Source organism: Gorilla gorilla, chromosome X, assembly GCF_029281585.2.
Source record: "Gorilla gorilla gorilla isolate KB3781 chromosome X, NHGRI_mGorGor1-v2.1_pri, whole genome shotgun sequence".
NCBI lineage: Eukaryota > Metazoa > Chordata > Mammalia > Primates > Hominidae > Gorilla > Gorilla gorilla.
Genome location: NC_073247.2, coordinates 122,993,811 through 123,012,638, shown reverse-complemented (window position 1 = coordinate 123,012,638; position 18,828 = coordinate 122,993,811). Strand labels below are relative to the sequence as shown.

At 38.7% G+C, this 18,828-nt stretch overlaps 1 protein-coding gene across 27 annotated transcripts in view; it reads right to left on the bottom strand.

Moving 5' to 3' along the window:
- Positions 1 to 6,418: 6,418 nt before the first annotated feature.
- PAK3 (p21 (RAC1) activated kinase 3) overlaps positions 6,419 to 18,828 on the bottom strand; it is a 292,772-nt gene continuing 280,362 nt past the window's right edge. For 19 of the 27 annotated variants that reach the window (XM_055377005.2, XM_055376998.2, XM_055377001.2 and 16 more), the window contains 2 exons: positions 17,184 to 17,321; positions 6,419 to 13,416 (listed from right to left, as the gene is read on the bottom strand). In XM_055377005.2, the coding sequence (XP_055232980.1) occupies positions 13,327 to 13,416; positions 17,184 to 17,321 (228 nt within the window). In that variant the 3' untranslated portion in view covers positions 6,419 to 13,326. Of the gene's footprint in view, positions 13,417 to 16,732; positions 16,861 to 17,183; positions 17,322 to 18,828 lie in introns of all 27 variants that reach the window. The other 8 variants (XM_055376995.2, XM_055376985.2, XM_055376989.2 and 5 more) reach the window with 1 other exon arrangement.

Genomic DNA, 18,828 nt, shown 5'->3' with positions numbered 1-18,828 from the left:
GGTAACTGAGGAAATGGTACAGGTAAATAAGATGAGGGGAAATTCAAGGATGATGCTTAGATTTCTGATTTGAGTGGTGAGAAAAGAGAGAATAGGAGGAGAGGCTCTGATATGACAAATATAAAAGAACACATTCAGTTTGGGACAACTTGAGTATCAAGTGCCTTTGAAACACATTAGTGGAGATTTTGAGTAGATAGGTGGATTTATAATAAGCATCTAGAACTCAGAGGAAATATATATGGGCTTGAGATATTAATTTGGAAGTTATGATGCAGATGGGGGCTAGAGACATGGGTGTGAACAAAATAGAGCAGGAAAGAGTCCTGAGGGACATCCGCATGTAAGGGATGGCTAGAAACAGGAATATAAAAAGGAACTAGAGTAGTGACAACCAGAAAGGTAGGAAAATGATCAGAAGAGATTGGTCACAGAACCAAAAGAAAACAGAGTTTCAAGAAGAAAGAAACAGTCAACATTCACTCAGTCAACTAAGGTTTATTGAATGACTACTGTGTACCTGGGGATGCCTTCATGGAATTAAAAAGGAAAAAAATGCCTGCTCTGGTAGAGGTAACATTGAACTGGCAGGAGTCAAACAATACACATAATAAATAAATTAACAATAAAGTATGAAATAAGTTTAAAGATGTTATGAGAAAAAGGACCAGGGAATGCAGATCAGGAGTTCCAGTCAGAGAAGTTCAGTTTACATGGGGTGATCAGGGTAGCACTGGTTGAAAAAGAAAAACTTGAATATAGACTTGAGGTGAAAGGTGAAGATGTGGATATCTGAGAGAAGGGTGTTTGATCAGAAGGAACAGCCCCTATAGAGGCTCTGAGGTAAACACATGCCTGAAATGTTTGTGGAATAGCAAAGAAGCATTCTACCTTGAGCAGAATGAATGAGGGGAAGAATAGAAGGGAATGAGGTGAGAAGGTAAGAGCGTGGTACACACAGTGGAGGGTCATGTATGATGTCATTACAAGGACTTTGTCTTTACTCTGAGAGGGGTATGGAACCATTGGAGAGTTCTGATTTATTTTGAATGCTGTGCTGAGATTACAGTTAGGTGTGCAAGTGTAGAAGCAATTGCAAAAATCAAAGCATAGGTGAATATGGCTTGAATCAGATTGGTTGCAGTAAAAGTGGTAAGAATGGTCAAATTGTACATATACAATCGCACACACAACTCATATTGCTTTTACGTTTCAGCTTCATTGAAATATAAATACAATAAAATTGCCTTATCTAATTATACAATTCAATTATGGGTCAATCAGGTTTTATATGGATGCCATAATGTCTTTTGCAAAAATAAATGGAAATAGCTGGATTTTCCTCCCAAGAGTATTGTCTTATGGTTTTAAAAGCATTACACAATGGTTTGGGCAATATAAGAGGGAAAAATACTTGAGAACTAATAAAGAACGGGCTATTTCTGCCTAAGATGGTTGAGGGCTTGACACACAAATGTGAGGCATGGGCTTGCTTTAAATAGGACAAGCCCTAGCCAATACAGAAAGCACAGCTGGATGCTATCCCCACAAGCAAGAGACTGGTGTTAGTGAGCAAAGATTTCTTGCCATTGGATATAGATGGAGAAAACTGGGGTGCATACTAATGATGTCCACACATTGCACCAACCAGGGCCCACCTAAGGTTGTCCTGCTTAGGACCAGAAGGTCTCTAACAATGGGTATACTACTGTGGAAGAGCCACTTGTCTGCATTTGGATTGCTGGCCAAAATTCACTCAGGGCAGTGGTTACTATTGAAAGTGTTCCAATTGACCAAGACTTTTTAAAAGGTGAATAATAATAATGGCTATCATTTATGGAGTATCTACTGTATAGCAGGATAAGCATTATGATATGTTAACTTTTTATTCTTCACAACCTCTGATGTATTTTTACACTCTTGTTAAAATGTGGGAAACTCATGATTAGAGAGACATAAAATGCAGTTCTAACTCTGAAATCTAAACTCTTAGCCCATATTAGCCTAAAGGGATCTATAATTTCAGTGATTCCATTGACTTGACAGCATGTGATTGAGTCAAATTGAAGCAAAAGCAAAACAGGTGGTAGAGGAACAGGATTGAGCATTTTTGGTACTGGGCTACCTACCCTACTGGGGATGATAATTTTACTCACTTAATTTTATTTTTGGTGGGAAACTCCATTTACCAGAGACTTCCTCTATGAGGGAGGAAGAAGAGGTGTAGAGATTTAGGAAGCTGCTAAAATATGTAGCTAAACCAATGCGGAAACCACTGGAAACATACAGGTTGGCCTCCAAGGCATTTTGCAACAACCTCGAATGGAATAAACACCATTACATTATTAGAGTATGATGACAGGAGCTGCATGGAGAGGTGCTGAGTTCCACTGAATAATTGAGGGCCTCCCTGGGGAGTCCAAAATGGTTGCCCTGTTTATGGGAAGGAAGAAAAATGAGTCACCCTATCACAGTGGGCCACAGTGTATACTCTAGTCAACAGGAAATTAAAGAAAAGTCACCAGGCCACCATCCATATGTTTGCCAGCAAAGTAAGTACCCCTCCAGAATTCCTTTAATTCTCACTTAGAGGCTGGGGAGCCAAATTTGTACTTGACCTTGCTTCTGCAGCAGTGGGAACCACCTCATCTGTTACAAGGCATCATTACAATGATGAAGGACAATATGATTGGAAATCATTTATTACAGGGTGGGGTAGGTAGCTTCTTCAACTGTGATGCCATGATGGTTGGAGAAAAGCTGGTGGAAAACCTGAAGATCTGAGAAAGTGAGGTGAACTCAATTGGGTACACGACATTTTATAAATCATTAAGCCTACAACTATGCGCTGGGCCTTACTTTTCCCATCAGAGGAACAGTGACTCCTAGATGGTCATAGAGGGCACATTGGCCCAGCACAACTAACACTGCACCCCTTATGGTACAGATGTTAGTGAAAATGATATTAAGGCTTTCGTTTCTTTAATAACATACAAAGTGCTTTAGTTGATATACCATTTAAAGGAGGGGCTAAGTTTGGTGTTCACAGTGCTCAAAATTATACAGTCAATGAGTTAAGCTCACCATGGAGCTAAGGAAAATGGGTTTCATTGATCCTGGAATTGATACATTTGCTCCTCATATGAGCACTGATGAAAGGAATATTCTAGATTACAGATACTTATCCTGATAGTATAGGCTATTCTGATACTGATCCACATTCCTACATCACTGGTTAACAGATCAGTCCAAGTGGCATCCATGCAACTCTGCCATTGGAGAGTTAGCCTGCATGGATTTGAAATGTTCATAAATGCTGCTTCTTGCATGAACGCTTTAGTATTTTCTCTCAGTGTAGGGGATAAAACCTTTATCATTCAGGATTTGGTAATATGATCCTTCATACAATGAATTATTTATATCATTTTGATGCTAGATGTGTTGGTGTTGGTAAGATTGATGAGATCACATGGAATCCAGATAATGTTTATCCAGAGGAGTTAGAAGACTCTAAATTACCAACTGGGAACATTATTGTCTTTTCTACAGTCAAACCTTATGATAGAAATATCCTGAAAGCAGATTATAATATATGCACTTCTGAGTAAAGTGAAAAACAGCTTACCAAGCACAATGCTTGCAAAATCAAAACAAAAATCACTGCTGAAGGTGGTAATGGACCAATAGCAGCAGGGATTAAGATCTTCATTATGGTGAATAGTTTGATAATCCCCATTTTCTACTTGAATTCTAGAGGAGTAACTATCTTATTTAAATAATTTTAAAATATCTGAATTATGTCGGCTACATATATTTAAATATAAAAGGAATTTTAACTCCATTTGCTAATGTCTGTTCAAGAGAGTTTAGAATGAAAATGTGGAAAGCCTAGTGGGGCTATTTATTTATTCTTACTGCAGGGTTTCAGTATACAATGTAGAGTCTTAATTTACAACATTAGAACATGGCATAGCCCTCCCATTTTGTAAAGCAAAGCAATTTGGCTTTACATATTATAAAATTAAAAGATGTTTCTCATTATGAATTTTATTCTCCTGCAATACTGTAGGCTGGGAAGCCAGTCAATTCATGTCCACAGGGAGGAACTCATAAACAATGATATTTGCATTCCCTGCATCCCCAGGGAGAAATCACAAGTGGCTGAAGAGAAACTGGGATGTCCTATTATCTAAGGTGGGTGGAACTGGTGACAGGTGGAATTAATTTTGTGAGGAACTTCTTGATACCAAAGTATAGGTAGTTGGAGATAGAAGTGGGCTGGGCCATGATACCCAGCCTATCTCATTACCATGACCTCTGAAATGTCATAAACAAAGATGCCATGCAGTCCATTGCTTTTCTTACCGCAAATATTGTTAAGATAATTGTATATCACATGTAATTGTAAGAATGAAGAGAGATCCTGTGTACCTTTTACCTGTTTACCCCAATGGTAATATAGCCTTGCTTCTTACTTTGCAGAAATATATATGTCTAGGAAATAGGACAAGGGTTCTCTAGGTAAAATACTAAAGTACATGTATAAGAGGGCCACATTGCCAATTTCCTTTTTACTCCAAGGTTGGCTGCTTGAGAGAACATGTATAAATGTGTATAAAGCAATAGCTATAGCAAAGGCTTCAGATTAACCTCTATGGTAGGCAGCGGGCCTGTAATATGCAAAAGTTGACCTGACAAGCCCCAGTAAGGGAGAGGGGGAAAAAACCAAGACCAAACTTGCTCCATGGTTCAGTGAGGTGCCAAAAACTGAAAAAGAACATCAACATCAAAATGGGTCCAAAGATGTAGTGAAATGATTTGATTCCATGGGAAGGGTTTCTGCCATCAGGTATGGAAAACAAATAAAAAGTAGTCAGCTGTAAAACTGCAAAGTGGTTGAATCATCCCAGAGATCTGTCAGCATCAGGGACTGCTGTGTATATTGCAGATATAGGTAAGTAGAATGGCAAGCACAGGAGCAGTTGGACAGTGACACTGGTACAGGTTTAGCAGAGGGTAGTGGTAGTAGTGGTGCTTGACACAGGTGTGTGGGAAGCCAGCAGATGCCACCCAAGTGCCTGGGGGCAAAGACCTCATGGGATGTGGAGAACAACTAAAATCTGTGGGGCACTTCAGGTATTAGCCCCTCCTCACTTCAGTAGGAGGTAAGGAACTTGGATAAGGCTAGAGTTCCAGCAATCATGCTTATAAGGTTGAGCTGTGGAATAATATATTTATCATTGTTTGGGCCCTGCTCCTCCAAGTCATTGTGACAAAGGAAAATGCCTTCAGATTTTATTTTGTGATGGAAGATATTGGTAATTTGCTAACTCATAGACAGTATTTCTGCTTCATTTAATAGGAATAGAAAAATAGTTGGAGTAACCTGGCAAGAAAGGCTGGAAGGGTGTGAGGCTTGTTAGCAGGAGCTTGTTAGTAAGAGAGGCAGTGCAGTAATTATGCACATGGGCAGTAGAGAACTTGGCTAAATCCTAGTTGCTGGAATTCTCATTCACTTGCCCGCTCATATTTACAGAAAATGTGTTTTTGGCTTTCAACGTGGAGAGATTAAGTGAGAAAATTAAAGCTTGCATGTAAGTACAGTGAACTAGAAATAACATTTGGTAAGATACATAATCCATTTGTAAGGAATATAGTACCAGTGTGTATGCACTTACACAAAGGTACAAAATTATATACACCTTCTCTAGAAGGAGTACTATGCCCACTGTACAAGTAATACTAGTGGAACAAACCTCCAGTTTACCAAATTGCTGGTGTCCTTGAGTCTTGAGGACTCAAGAGAGCCTCTGACAAACCTGACTCCAACAGGTGCGTCTAGCAGCTTTTAACAAGCTTTACTGTCATTTAGTCACATTTACAGGTGATTTTTTGAATATCTACAGTGTCTGACATGTAGCAGCAGCTCAATACATGCTTTTCAAATGTGTGAGCAAATTAATGAATGAAGGTTTTCAGTAATGTTGGTTGAAATGCCTCCTGTGACCTCTGGACTTTGGTATCAGATATAAGACAAAACTAAACATTGTGCAGATGGTTTTGCGTGTTCAGAATTTTCCAAGTGGAAAGATGATCAAAAACAAATTATTTACTACACGTGATTTCTTTTGATAGTTCCCCTTCATCTACATTTGTGATCTGCAAGGCTTCTGACCTGCATTGAGTATACACATTCACCTCTCTGAGCTATTCCATGTAAACATCAGATGGAGACTCTGGGTCCGAGTTATTTAGTAGCAGAATTTGCAGAGCATTTCCTGTATGGCTGACAAGGCTGGGCATTTCCCTGACTCCAGACCTATGAGATGGTGATACCCTCTAACCTGTGAAGTAGGTAAAATGGTCAATGCCAAGGGGGGTGGATGGGAAGGTGACAGAAGACAGAAGCAATAGCTCATTGATGTTTGTCATTTTTATTTGCAATACTTTAGATCCAAGTTTCAAACTGCAATATTTTTACACTCAAGACACAGTCATGCACAATCCATATTTCAATTTTCTATTGCTTCAACCACAATTTAAAATAACAATATTGAAAACAAAAATCCTTAAAAAGATTGGATGCTGAGGTCAGAAGGATGGAACCATACCATCAGCAGGTCTACAAAAGAAATAACTTACTTAAAAATCAAACAAACAAAAAGACCATAAATACCTTTAATCCAAAGTACAGAAGAATTTCACTACACATGGTTTACAGATAACACATTTTGACAAAAGTAATGCTCAGCCAAATGAGATACAATTCTGATAAACAATGAAAATGTGGATCCTTCTCAACTTGTTTTGTGTAGATGTTATGAGTATAATCCCAGTAGACATCACTACCCTGTGATATGGCTCCTCCTGGCTGATGTACTGAGATTAAAAACTCAACGCATTAGTAGTTACAGGATTCTGTGAAGATCTTATCATCAATAATGAATATGGCATTTGCGGGTCCATAAAGCACACCACACACAAGCACACACATTGAACTTGAATTTTGCACTCAGGGCTGGTTGGCACTCTGCTGTAGGCAGGTCATTGGGACCATCCACTAACTCCCAGTTTACCCTCTTTCCAGCAGTGTACTCATCATACAACTGGCCAATCACTGTGGGAGTTGTCATCAGAAATGCTATCTTTGGTTCCCAACAAATTAATCTGTCAACATTTCTCAATGCTAATAGCATGTAATTAGTTTTTCATTTCTCTCTGCAACTTGTGAGTGTTTAGGTTCACTCTTAGCAGTCTCAGCCATTAAAATGCATGGGCTCTGCTATCTTGTGCCACTTGAGAATTAAACTCTAGAAAGCCCAGCACTACTTCACAGGAAAGGAGAAGCCCAAGTACAGTTATATTCTAGCAAGTGTGACAGTGTGTTTCTGTTGTAGTGGCAAATACTGGTCACAGCTTAATGAAAACCAGACTTTACATACAGACTGTATGGAAAATGAAAACTGGGAACAGTCAACAGAAAATGGACATTAAAACAAAAACAAAACGAAACAACTGTAAATGAATTGGAAGGCTGCCACAAGTTTTATCAACATCCCCTATTATTATGAACTTCATTTGCTTGAGTTTTTTTTTTTTTTTTTTTTTTTTTGGAGACGAAGTTTCACTCTTGTTGCCGAGGCTGGAGTGCAATGGCATGATCTCAGCTCACCACAACCTCCGCCTCCTGGGTTCAAGCGATTCTCCCACCTCAGCCTCCCGAGTAGCTGGGATTACAGGCGCCCGCCACCACACCCGGCTAATTTTGTATTTTTAGTAGAGATGGGGTTTCTCTATGTTGGTCAGGCTGGTCTCAAACTCCCGACCTCAGGTGATCCGCCTGCCTTGGCCTCCCAAAGTGCTGGGATTACAGGCATGAGCCACCGCACCCGGCCCATTTGCTTGAATTTTAAAAACCATCTTACATAGTTCTTTTATTTAACTGCAACATAAGAGACTCAGGCTTAAACGTGATATTTGCCATCACCACAGCAGGCTGAATTTGCAAGGCAACCTATAATGCCATAGAATGTTAGACTTTTGGAAAGACCCTAAGGATCATCTAGTCCAATACACTTATTTTACAGATGAGGAAACAGCCATGGAGAGGTTAAGTGACTTGCCTAAGGTCACACAGCAATTTAGTAATAAAGCTCACATTAGACTCCAGGGCTCCTTCTTCCTAGGCTAGTATTTATTCCACTACATCTGACTCATTCTCCACTATCGCTGTTGATTTCCTCTTGGGTACTAAATCTGTTGAACATGTTGCCTACCTTACTGCTGGTATTATGGGATAGCATTTGCCTGATGGCAGCTTCTAAAGGAGACTCCGATGGCACTAAGCAGTTTCCAAAAGTTTATCTTGCAAGTTCAACCCAATTAAGTGGCAGTAAATGCTACAAGTTGTATAGAATACTCGTACACACAGGTGTGCACATGGAGGTGATATCTCAGTTCCCGCATTTGCAGATTCGGTTAGACATTGTTTAATATTAAACACATTCCCAATGCATGTTGGGTTATATTCATTTGGTCACTTAAAGGAGTGTGGATCAGAAAAGGAATGAAAACACTAAAAGCTAACCAACAGAAAGATTATATCAAAAACAAATCTTCTATGAAAAATTCTTTCATAGGAGAAATATTCCATTATTTCCAAGTTCCCATTTATTTCCTTCCCAGTCCACATGCAAATACATGTTCAGAATTGTGTGCTGAGTTCACTTCAAATCCCAGGCCCATCAAACTGTCAGTTTACAAATGCTGAATTTCAGTCCTCTTGTTCAGAGCTCAGAGACTGGGAGATACTTGCACTACTGGCCATACCTTTGTTTAACTGAATATTAACTGCAAGTAGCTTAGATAAAGACCAAGAGATTCAACCGGGGATGGCAGGGTTAAGACTCCCCTAAGTATTTTTGTATTGAGAATGACCAATAAAAAGCCAGTGACTTCTCTAGGTATATAGGGTCTGCTTTTAGTGAAACTAAGCAGCATATCTGAGGTGACTACCTCATTATTAAAGTTCTCACCTAAAATTTCTTTGGTGAGTTAGAAGGAAGTTATCCTTTGGTTAGATGGTCTCCCTTGCTCTTTAAAAATCACAACTACTGCAAACAACCTATAAATAGGCAGAAAAAAGCACATGGAGACCATCCCAAGCCAAAATTAACAGAACTATAACTGAATGCCAACAGGCAGAGACAGTCCTACATATTTGTTTAATGATTTCAAAGTCAGCTTTTAATTGCAAGTCATAACTTCTATTGAAATTAGTGGGACTTGCCCTATTGGTTATTAAAAGAAGAATCCTACCTGAATGATATACAGTAACATCCTGTTGGACAAGAAAATGGTGGGAGCTGGGGATTTTATCCTTCTATTCCTCCAAAATTCAACCTGAGAGTCTGTTAAAACGTTCCAGAAAGGCAATATCTGCAACAGATGTTATCAAGGGGGCTAATAAAATGGTCACCCCTCCAATCTAAAGCAACCGCAAAACAGACACCCGAATGCCATACCAAAGCAGAGGGCAGACAACCTGTTTTAAAGCAGAAGAGTGTGTCTGGAGTTCTAATAGTGACATCTCCCTAGCTTTAACTTATAGATAATAGTCTCCTAAGAAAGCGTGTGCCATACCCGAGCGTGTGCCAACCTCAGCACCCAGGCAAGCATAAAGCCTATGGAATAATTGTAACTAGCAAATATCTCTGCCCTGCATGCTCTGGGCTCTGGCCAAAAGGCATCTGCTTCTGGCATCTTCTCTATGTGTCTATAGTTCCCTTTCTGCTGTTTATTTATTATAAAGCAATATTATAACAATATCAAATAAAATTTTAAAAAGAAAAAAAAATTCACATAATTCCACCACCCTAACACAACTGATTTCAATTATCTGTGTTCCCAGTCTTTGTCCATATGCATTTCTTTTTACATAGTTGTAATCCCTGTTTATGTTATTTAAAAGTGATATTATAGAATCTCTCAGAACTGGCAGCCTCATTAGAAATAAACAACTCATTGAGCAAAGGAATATAATTATTTACACGATCTTTGAGCTGAGAAATATCATTTATAGACAAACATCTCAAACTATCAAAACAGTTATACAGACAACAGGAAGCAATTTCGTATTTCTTTTTCTTTTAGCAATGGAATGTGCTTCACCGGGGAGGGATAGATGTAAGGATCAGGTGGTTAAACTCAAACATTGGGGTGCAGTTCACAAGCCTGAAAGAAATCTGAATAACATAAAGAATAAATACTTGAGTTAAATCTTCTTACATGGCTTGGCCATCCAGTAGCCAAAATGGAACATGGACACACAAATATTTACAATGACACACACACGAGATCAGCAAGAACGAAGTCATTACCCAACATGGTGACTGATTTGAGGGGATTGTGTCATCTGAAAATCCTCATGGGATTATGACAACGCACTGGATCCTTGCTAACAACATTAATGTTCTTTCCTTTTTTAAATAAATAATCTCTACTGTGCTTCTCACCCTTCCCTGACTTTCCCACTGCCCTATTCCTATCTCAGGACATTTTGGAATCAACATTGAAGGATGTGCCCTCGTTATCTCAGGGCACACTAGCAACATCAAAGATTTGGATAGACTCACCTGTGTCAAGATGAGCTAAAAAATCCAGGGAAAGAGAATAAACTGTTAACAATCTGGTGTTCAAGTTACTCGATTGTACCAAATGTGAATCCTTCAGCATCACTGTGGCATGAGAAACAGCTTCTTTCTAATACTTATTAGAAATATACATAACTCTCCAATACAGGGAAGGGGCTTTAGAAGCTGTTCTCATTTGAAAATTTACATAAATACAAATTTATAAAAGTAATGCCTCCTGGGATATATTATTATCAAATCTTGGTACAAAGTGGTAGTAAATAAGTACCTGGCTCCTCATTGTTAATATGCTGAACTGAAAGCATAAGAGAGAAGCCATTTCTCTGCCTACAGTGATCTGAAGGGTCACTGCTCCAAGGTCTCCAAAATAACAACAAAAAAAAGGCCTTCTCAACATGTAAGGGATGCTAACTAATGAATAGGGCTTCCTAACCAGGTATTGGGCTCTCTCCACTGGCAGGACACAGTCACTAATGTACTGATTTTTATTTGCATCCCAGGATTTCATTGAATTTCCCGGCACTATGAGTGAAAAATTTTTTAAAGTACTTATTTTTGAATGAAATCAAAATTAAGGCCTCTCTCTCTCATTAGAGCAGTGTGGCATTAAAAATTACAGGCCCAGATTCATTTTTGCAAAGTATAACATAGTATGCTTCAAATTAATATTACCGTTTCATTTTCTTTTCACATTTGTTGTTTTATCCCACTGTGGACATTTTCAAGGGGAGGAGGTCAAGCCTCTCCCAACTTTTACAGTCAAAGAAAACAATAGGGAAAATAGGAAATACACCAGTGGGGTCATCTCCTGAACATAAACACGTACACTATATAGTTTGCTGAAACTCTAAAGAAAGTGCTTTCATTTTAAGATGTGGATACATGGATGGTTAGACGGATGGATGTACCTTGGCAAAGAAGGAGAGAGGCCTATGTAACTGATCTCTTTCCCCTTCTTGCTGAATGTACATAAGTTCTGTTTAGATTCTTTTATACTACAAATTAAGAAGCCTTCTATAACACAAATTGTTAGTTTTTCAAAGGCTTAGAGAAACAACTTTCTGTAATTTACAAAATTGTCAATACACTCAAAATAGAGGCATATCCTTTTCTACACAGACACTCCGCAGATATTTTTCTACTCTCAGAAGATTCAGGAAGTGCCAACTGTTGAATTTTTAATAAATAGATATATGGTGAAATAATAGTCAAATTTTGTTATTTTCCCCAAGTCTTATAAGGAATTCTGTTGGACTGACATTTCTTGGGATATGATTGTAAGTTAAAATTATTTTCCACTGGAGAGAATTTCAAGACATTTATGAATATGCTTTTGATATTCAAAAGCCCAAAGAACTAAGCATGAACACACCATATTCCGAAACAGAAATAGGTGATACATAGGGAAAATGGGAAGAGGTACTTAGAGCCAAATATTGATTGGGATGTAGCCTTCACTGACCTCCCATTTCTTACAGAGTTGAATGTTTACTATATCACCTTTCTCTAGATCTTTAAAAAACTTTTTTAAAGGTTATAAATTGTCAAAATAAATAATTTGTATCATAAGTAAACGATGATTAATGGATCTATTTCCTCCTGGTATGCCTATTTTACAGTGCATATGTTTCATAAGCACAAGAGAGGATTAATTTAGGTATCATTATCTTTGTTTACTTAATGTCCAACAAGGATTTCAGTATTCTACATTTATCTGGTTTTGGCTCTCAGAGAAAGTCCCATCTTTGTTTAAATGTGGTTTCTCCTATGAGGATTTCCTAGGTTCAGAACCTGAACTCACCTAGCAGGATGTCACAGTTTCAGTGTGTCCTCTTTCAGGTATTAAGGAGATTAACAACCTGGTTTACTCAACTATCTTTTAAGCATCATTGTGAAAATGTGACAGGATTTCACCGTTTGAGCTTTATTTAGATATACAGTTTTTTGAAAGCCCTTCCTGAACACACATATTCCTCTCCACTTTTGGAAAACGTCTTAAAAGAAACCTTTTCCAATACAAATGCAGAAAAATAGGTACACAAACCAAGCCACCACTATAGAAGAAGAATAAAAAATTGCAACTCTATTAGGGCATGGACTTCCACATGTTCACACAGTACTTGCTCTGGTATTTTTTGTTTGCTTGTTTTTGTTTTTGTTTGTTTGTTTTTTTTTTTGCCTTGCTTTTTTTGCTTTCTTTTTTTAGAAAAACATTTTGACATCTTTTTTTTTCTGGACATCTAATGACAATGCAAGTGAAAAACATCACATTGGGTAAGGAGTTTTGAAGGAGGTTTGAATGCAAGAGGGACTACTCTCTAACTTAAAAACAAACACAACACTATGAAGAGGGAGTGTGCATCCTTGAGAAACCTTTTTCTTCAAAGTGAATGCACAAAATGAGGGGATTCACTACTGGCTCTTTCGCTTCACGGTGGAAGTGACCACTTTATGGTCACTTCAACATTGCTGCCCTGTTTGGGCTGCGATTCAGGCTTACAAATAAATTACATAATCTGAGGGAGTAGGAAAAAGGCTTATAAGAAGTTTCTATTCATTTGAAAGGTAAAGAACCCCCACCCCATTTGACTGTCTTTTCTTCCATCTTTCCTGCAGCAGAGTTTTATTTCAGTCTTACTCATGAGGGAGATGGTGAGGTGTAAGGCTTGCAGTCTTAGCGGCTGCTGTTCTTAATCGCTTCCTTTGCAGCGATAATCAGAGGAGTCAGGCTGGAGAGAGGCTTGGCTAATTTTAAAAATGGATGCTGCAAAAGGAAGGAAAAAGAGGAATTATTGGAATTCTTTCCTCCAACAAGTATATTACTTTACATTTTCAAGCAGCCCTTTTTAATTAAGATATATTTTGAACACCCAATTAAATATCATTTAATTAAAAACGGTGCCAGCTTTTGTCCTTCAGATGTTTTTGTACTTCAATGTCATGAAATCCTCTGGAAGCTGACTAGCAGAGTGAGAAACTCTGAGGGATCTTGTAAAATCTCACTGTGTTTGCAACAGTCTGACTCTCTGATTTTCCTAAACTGATATATTTATCTAGAGAAGCTGTCATGCTTGGAAAAAGTATATTTAGTTAACCACTAGAGAACTCTGTCCTGAAACCAATGGCTTACTAACTGCTAAACCCAATGGCTGTGCCTCTACCATTTCTCTTTTGGCCCCTCTGCAGTACTTAATAAAAGTGAATATCCCTTCCTTCTTTGAATTTTTTTAATTTATTTTTTTTTGCCTCAGAAGCCTGTGACATTCTACCATATTGGGTCTCTTCCATGCGCATGTGCACTGAATATTCCAGCTCCATTTTCTTCCCTGGTTTCACTTCCTCCTCCTACCTCCCACTCATGAGAACTTGGCTGTCATCATCTTCTTTTTTTAATTTAATTTCTTACAGATGTCATTCTCTTTCATGGTTTCAACCCACCATCAGCTTTATGGAGATGACTCCTAAATCCATAGTGTGTGACCTGATCTCTTTCCTGAACTCTGGTCCTAGTTTTCCTGCTGGATATTTCCTACAGGATTTTCTTCTGTCACCTTAAATTCAACATTTAAAAAGTTATGTTACAGTCTCACAAGCAGGGCAATCTTGTGTAATGTAAGCTACAGGGGCTTTGGAGTCAGAGCACTTAGGTTAAATCCTCATCTCTGTTTATTAAAATGGTTAAATGAGGTAAGTGGCAATCCCTTGTAAGTTACATAGGGTCAAGAAATGTTAGTTATTATATTGTCTTCCATCACTTGTCCTCTTGCTGAATGCTACCATTGACTTGATAGCCTGAAGTCACTTTTGTCTTCCTCTTCTTTATGTTCTAAATGCAATAAGCTACCGGGTACTCTCTTCTCAACGTCTCTTACATTTATCTCTTGCTTATTTTTATTATTATTATTATTATTTTTTGAGATGGACTCTTGCTCTGTTGCCCAGGCTGGAGTGCAGTGGCACAATCTCAGCTCACTGCAACTTCCGCCTCCCAGGTTCAACTGATTCTCCTGCCTCAGTCTCCTGAGTAGCCAGGATCACAGGCGCATGCCACCATGCCTGGCTAATTTTTGTATTTTTAGTAGAGACAGCATTTCACCATGTTGGCCAGGCTGGTCTCAAACTCCTGACCTCAGGTGATCCGCCTGCCTCGGCCTCACAAAGTGTTGGGATTACAGGCATAGCAATCACATCTGGCCATCTCTTGCTTTTTCTAATTCAATCCTAATCATCTTAATCCCAAATTATAATAACTCCCCCTTGGTCTCCCTGTCTCCATTTTTTCCTGTTGCTAATTCTTACCACATACTACCAGATTAATCTTCATAAACAAAGTTGTCATCATGCTTGTCCCTCAGACATCTTCAGTGTTTCCCCACTGCCTACAGCCCCAACTCTTAAGCCTGGTGTTCAAGGCCCACGGTAGGATTATCTCCTGCAGCTTCTTTACTTGAACTCTTTATTTCAGCTACACTTTCTAGGTTCTGTTCCTATAGACCTTGCCCATATGTCTTTGGTTATACCCTAACACTTCCTTCCATTTGAAATCTCTTCCCTTATTTTCTTCAACTTATCTAAACCTGATCACTTCTTTAAGGCCCAGAAGACCTCTTTCCTGTTTGCAGACATTTTCTGATCACCCCTAGCTTACAGAAGTATTTCTCTAATCAACCATATCATTTACTATTTGAACAGCTCTTTGTGTTGAATGAGTCTCTAAACAGCTTTGCATTATATTTTCATGTACCTAAGAAGGTTGTGAACTTCTTAAATGGAGGAATCATGCCTTTTAATAGGTTTGTACCACCCACTGCACTTATGCTTTACAAATGGAAGTTGCTCAATAAATATCAATTGATGGACAGAGAACTGTCTTAGGTCATACAGAAAGACACACAAATATTGAAGACCTGTGTCTTTTCTCCAGCCTTCCAGTGGGGTGAATGTCATGCATCTCTCCCCTTTCTAATCTTGAAAATGGCAATAATAGGCTAGAGTCAGAGAATGGAGTTGCATGGACTCAAAGAGAAATACAGGCTATTGCTTACATATATAAAATGAAAAGATGCAATAAACTATTTAATTTAGACTCAAAATACAATTTTGTATCAGTTATCTGACTGGTTCATATAAAAGTATTGTTGGGGAATGAATTAACTAGATAATTGATTTAATGATCTATTTAGCTGGATAGCCACATTTATCTGGATAGCCAATTGAAGATAACCTACACCTTCAATTATCCTTACTAGAAGATATAAGAGGAATGTGTATCAGAATATGTATGTGGAGTGGTGGGAGGGGTGAAAAAATATAAAAGTGATGTACTCAAAAGTTGTCTTTTCATCTGTAATTTGAGGCTGGATTAATTAGAGGATTAACAAAGGGCCATTCCAGATTTGACATTTTAGGGCCCTATGATAACCTGTGAAATGCTTGCAGGTAGCAGAAAAGAAAAGATGTAGTCTCTTCAGTTTCTCCAAATAGGTTTATTCCAGGTATGATCTGAGTTAGGGTGGGATAGTTTTTGCCTGGGTGCAGCTCTGTCTCTGGAAGGAGTTCAGAAGCAACAGGAACAGGTTTTTCTTTCAGGGAGTAGGCTAGAACAGACAATCTGTGGTTAATGCGCTGTATAACCAAGTGTTGCACCTTCTGTTTAATTGGCTTATGTGTTCAAAATCACAAAGAAAAATAGCAGTCATTGTTCTTAGATGTTAAATGTCTTCATACATGTCCCTGAGAAACACTCCCCAGCAGTGAAGCTATGTGTATAATGCTGGGCACGTACTGCTTTATCAAATAAAGACATATTTTTATCTAAATTCATTTGTGTGTGATGTGTGGTGGAAAGTCAGACAATTCAGGGCTCATATCCCAGCTCTGCCATTCAAGAGCTGTGAGTCTCAACTTTTACATCTATAAAATGGGATAATAATGCCTACCCTATAGAGTTGTTATAAAAATGAAATAATTTATTGAAAGAATTTGGTACATAGTATTATTTCTCATCATGTACACTAATCCCTGAGAGCCATGAAAAGGACAAATGGTTAGAGAGGCACTCACCACTGGATGGTACTCACCCAGGCAAGCAGGTGCCTGCCAATTGGCATCACAAGCAAAGGGGCTTTGACCAGTAAAGCATTACAGTAGCAAATGCCATGGAAATAATTGCATAGTTATGTAGAGAATTACCTCCGGCCAAGAGCACCTGCATACAACATCCAGGGGCACAAGTAAAGTTTAGAACAAAACACCAACACCAGAGGGTCACATTGCTTTTTTTTCCTTGCAAAATAAGACTCCAGGAAGAACAAAAGAGATTTACAGATTACACTGCCAACTTCTCAGAAGAAAGGCAACACATCAATCAATCATGTATTAGATGCGTGCCTATAGTTATGTGCCTGTGGTCTAAAATAAAATGGTAATAGCCTAACTCTAGACATCTCTTGACAGAGCTCTCTGTCACACATTGAGATGGAAAAGCTGAGTATAATGCCTCTCTTTGTAATTGTCCTATTTTATTTTCACCTGCAAAAGCTCCTTGGCAGATCCTCGCCTATCCACATCCATCTCAAGACAGCGATTTAAAAAGTCACGGAATACAGCTGACAGTCTCTCAGGATTCTGGAGCTCTGGGGTTCCATTAGTGGCTATCAGATACAATGCCTGTAGAAAAAAATAGAAAAATCCATTCAGCACATACATATTAAAATCATGGGTTGGCACAGAAGGCAAAAATCCAGTTTCTTCTGGTTTACATTCTGGGTCTTAATAATTCCACTTTAGAGAATGACACATATATTTCAAAGTTTCTATAACATTTAGAAATGATTAATATTGGCAGTAACTGAGGTGACAGTGAAGTGTCGTCCTACCTCCAAAAACTTAAAAATAAGGTTATATGGTTGTCCTCTGAGAGTTAAGCCAGTAAAAACCCACATATAATGAATATGTGATTAAGTATCTAGAAAATTAAACCAAAGGATTGCCTGTAAATCTGTTTCTCTAAAGACTTGGGGAATACACATACATCCATTCATTTTGACCTGAGTATAACCTTGGGAAAGTGCAATGGAAAGGTAATTGTAATTTACTAAGTGCTTATCTTGTTTGAAGAATGTTTGTGAATAGATGTGGAATGAAGAGAGTACATTATAGAATTAGGGAAGTACAATGAACCAGAAGATGCCAGTGCCTGGATGAGAGAGGCAAGCTGTGGGACCCAAGAACTCAAATACTTTTACCCTGTGGCAGCTGTATCCCTATTGATTTTAATTAGATTTCCCATGAAGGTGCATCTACAATGAGAGGAAATATGAGGAAAAAATGACAATAGTAGTCTTGGCACCTGACAATTATCATGGTAAAATAATAAGTTGCTAATAATTGTATACTTCTCTGAGAGCTTTGTGGTATAAGGCCACCACTAAGAGACATCAAGTCATGATGGCCTAAGAGAATCAATGTCTCTAGTCTTCTAGTCAGAGTTGAACTCAGGACTATGATTAATTCACAAAGGTAAACCCATCTTTTGAAGGTTTTTTTTTTGAGACGGAGTCTTGCTCTGTTGCCCAGGCTGGAGTGCAGGGCACGATCTCAGTTCACTGCAACCTCTGCCTCCTGGGTTCAAGTGATTCTCCCGCCTCAGCCTCCAGAGTAGCTGGGATTACAGGCACGCGTCACCATGTTAGTAGAGATGGGGTTTCAGCATGTTGGCCAGGCTGGTCTTGAACTCCCGAACTTAAATGATCCACCCACCTCGGTCTCCCAAAGTGCTGGGATTACAGGTGTGAGCCACTGCGCCCAGCTGAAGGTTCTTGATACAAGAAAGCTGGCCATTACTGATCCCCTCTCTAAGCAAACAATTCAAGAGCATTTAGTATGTACCAGATAGTTTATTAGACACTGGAGAGCTAAGGATGAATAAGACAGTGATCTTGCTTTGAAGGATCACACAGTTTAGTGAGGGAGACAGACATATATAGAGAGCTACAGTACAGTGGGCCAAGAGCTAATCGAGGAAACTAGAAAGCACTAAGTAAAAACAAGGATGAAGTAGTTTACACCACAGCTCAGAGAAAGCTTCACAGAGGAGGCTGACATTTTAAAAGGGTATTGAAGAATAAGTAGGAGTTTGCCTGCAGGTACTGCCAGGGTTTTACCAGCCCATGCA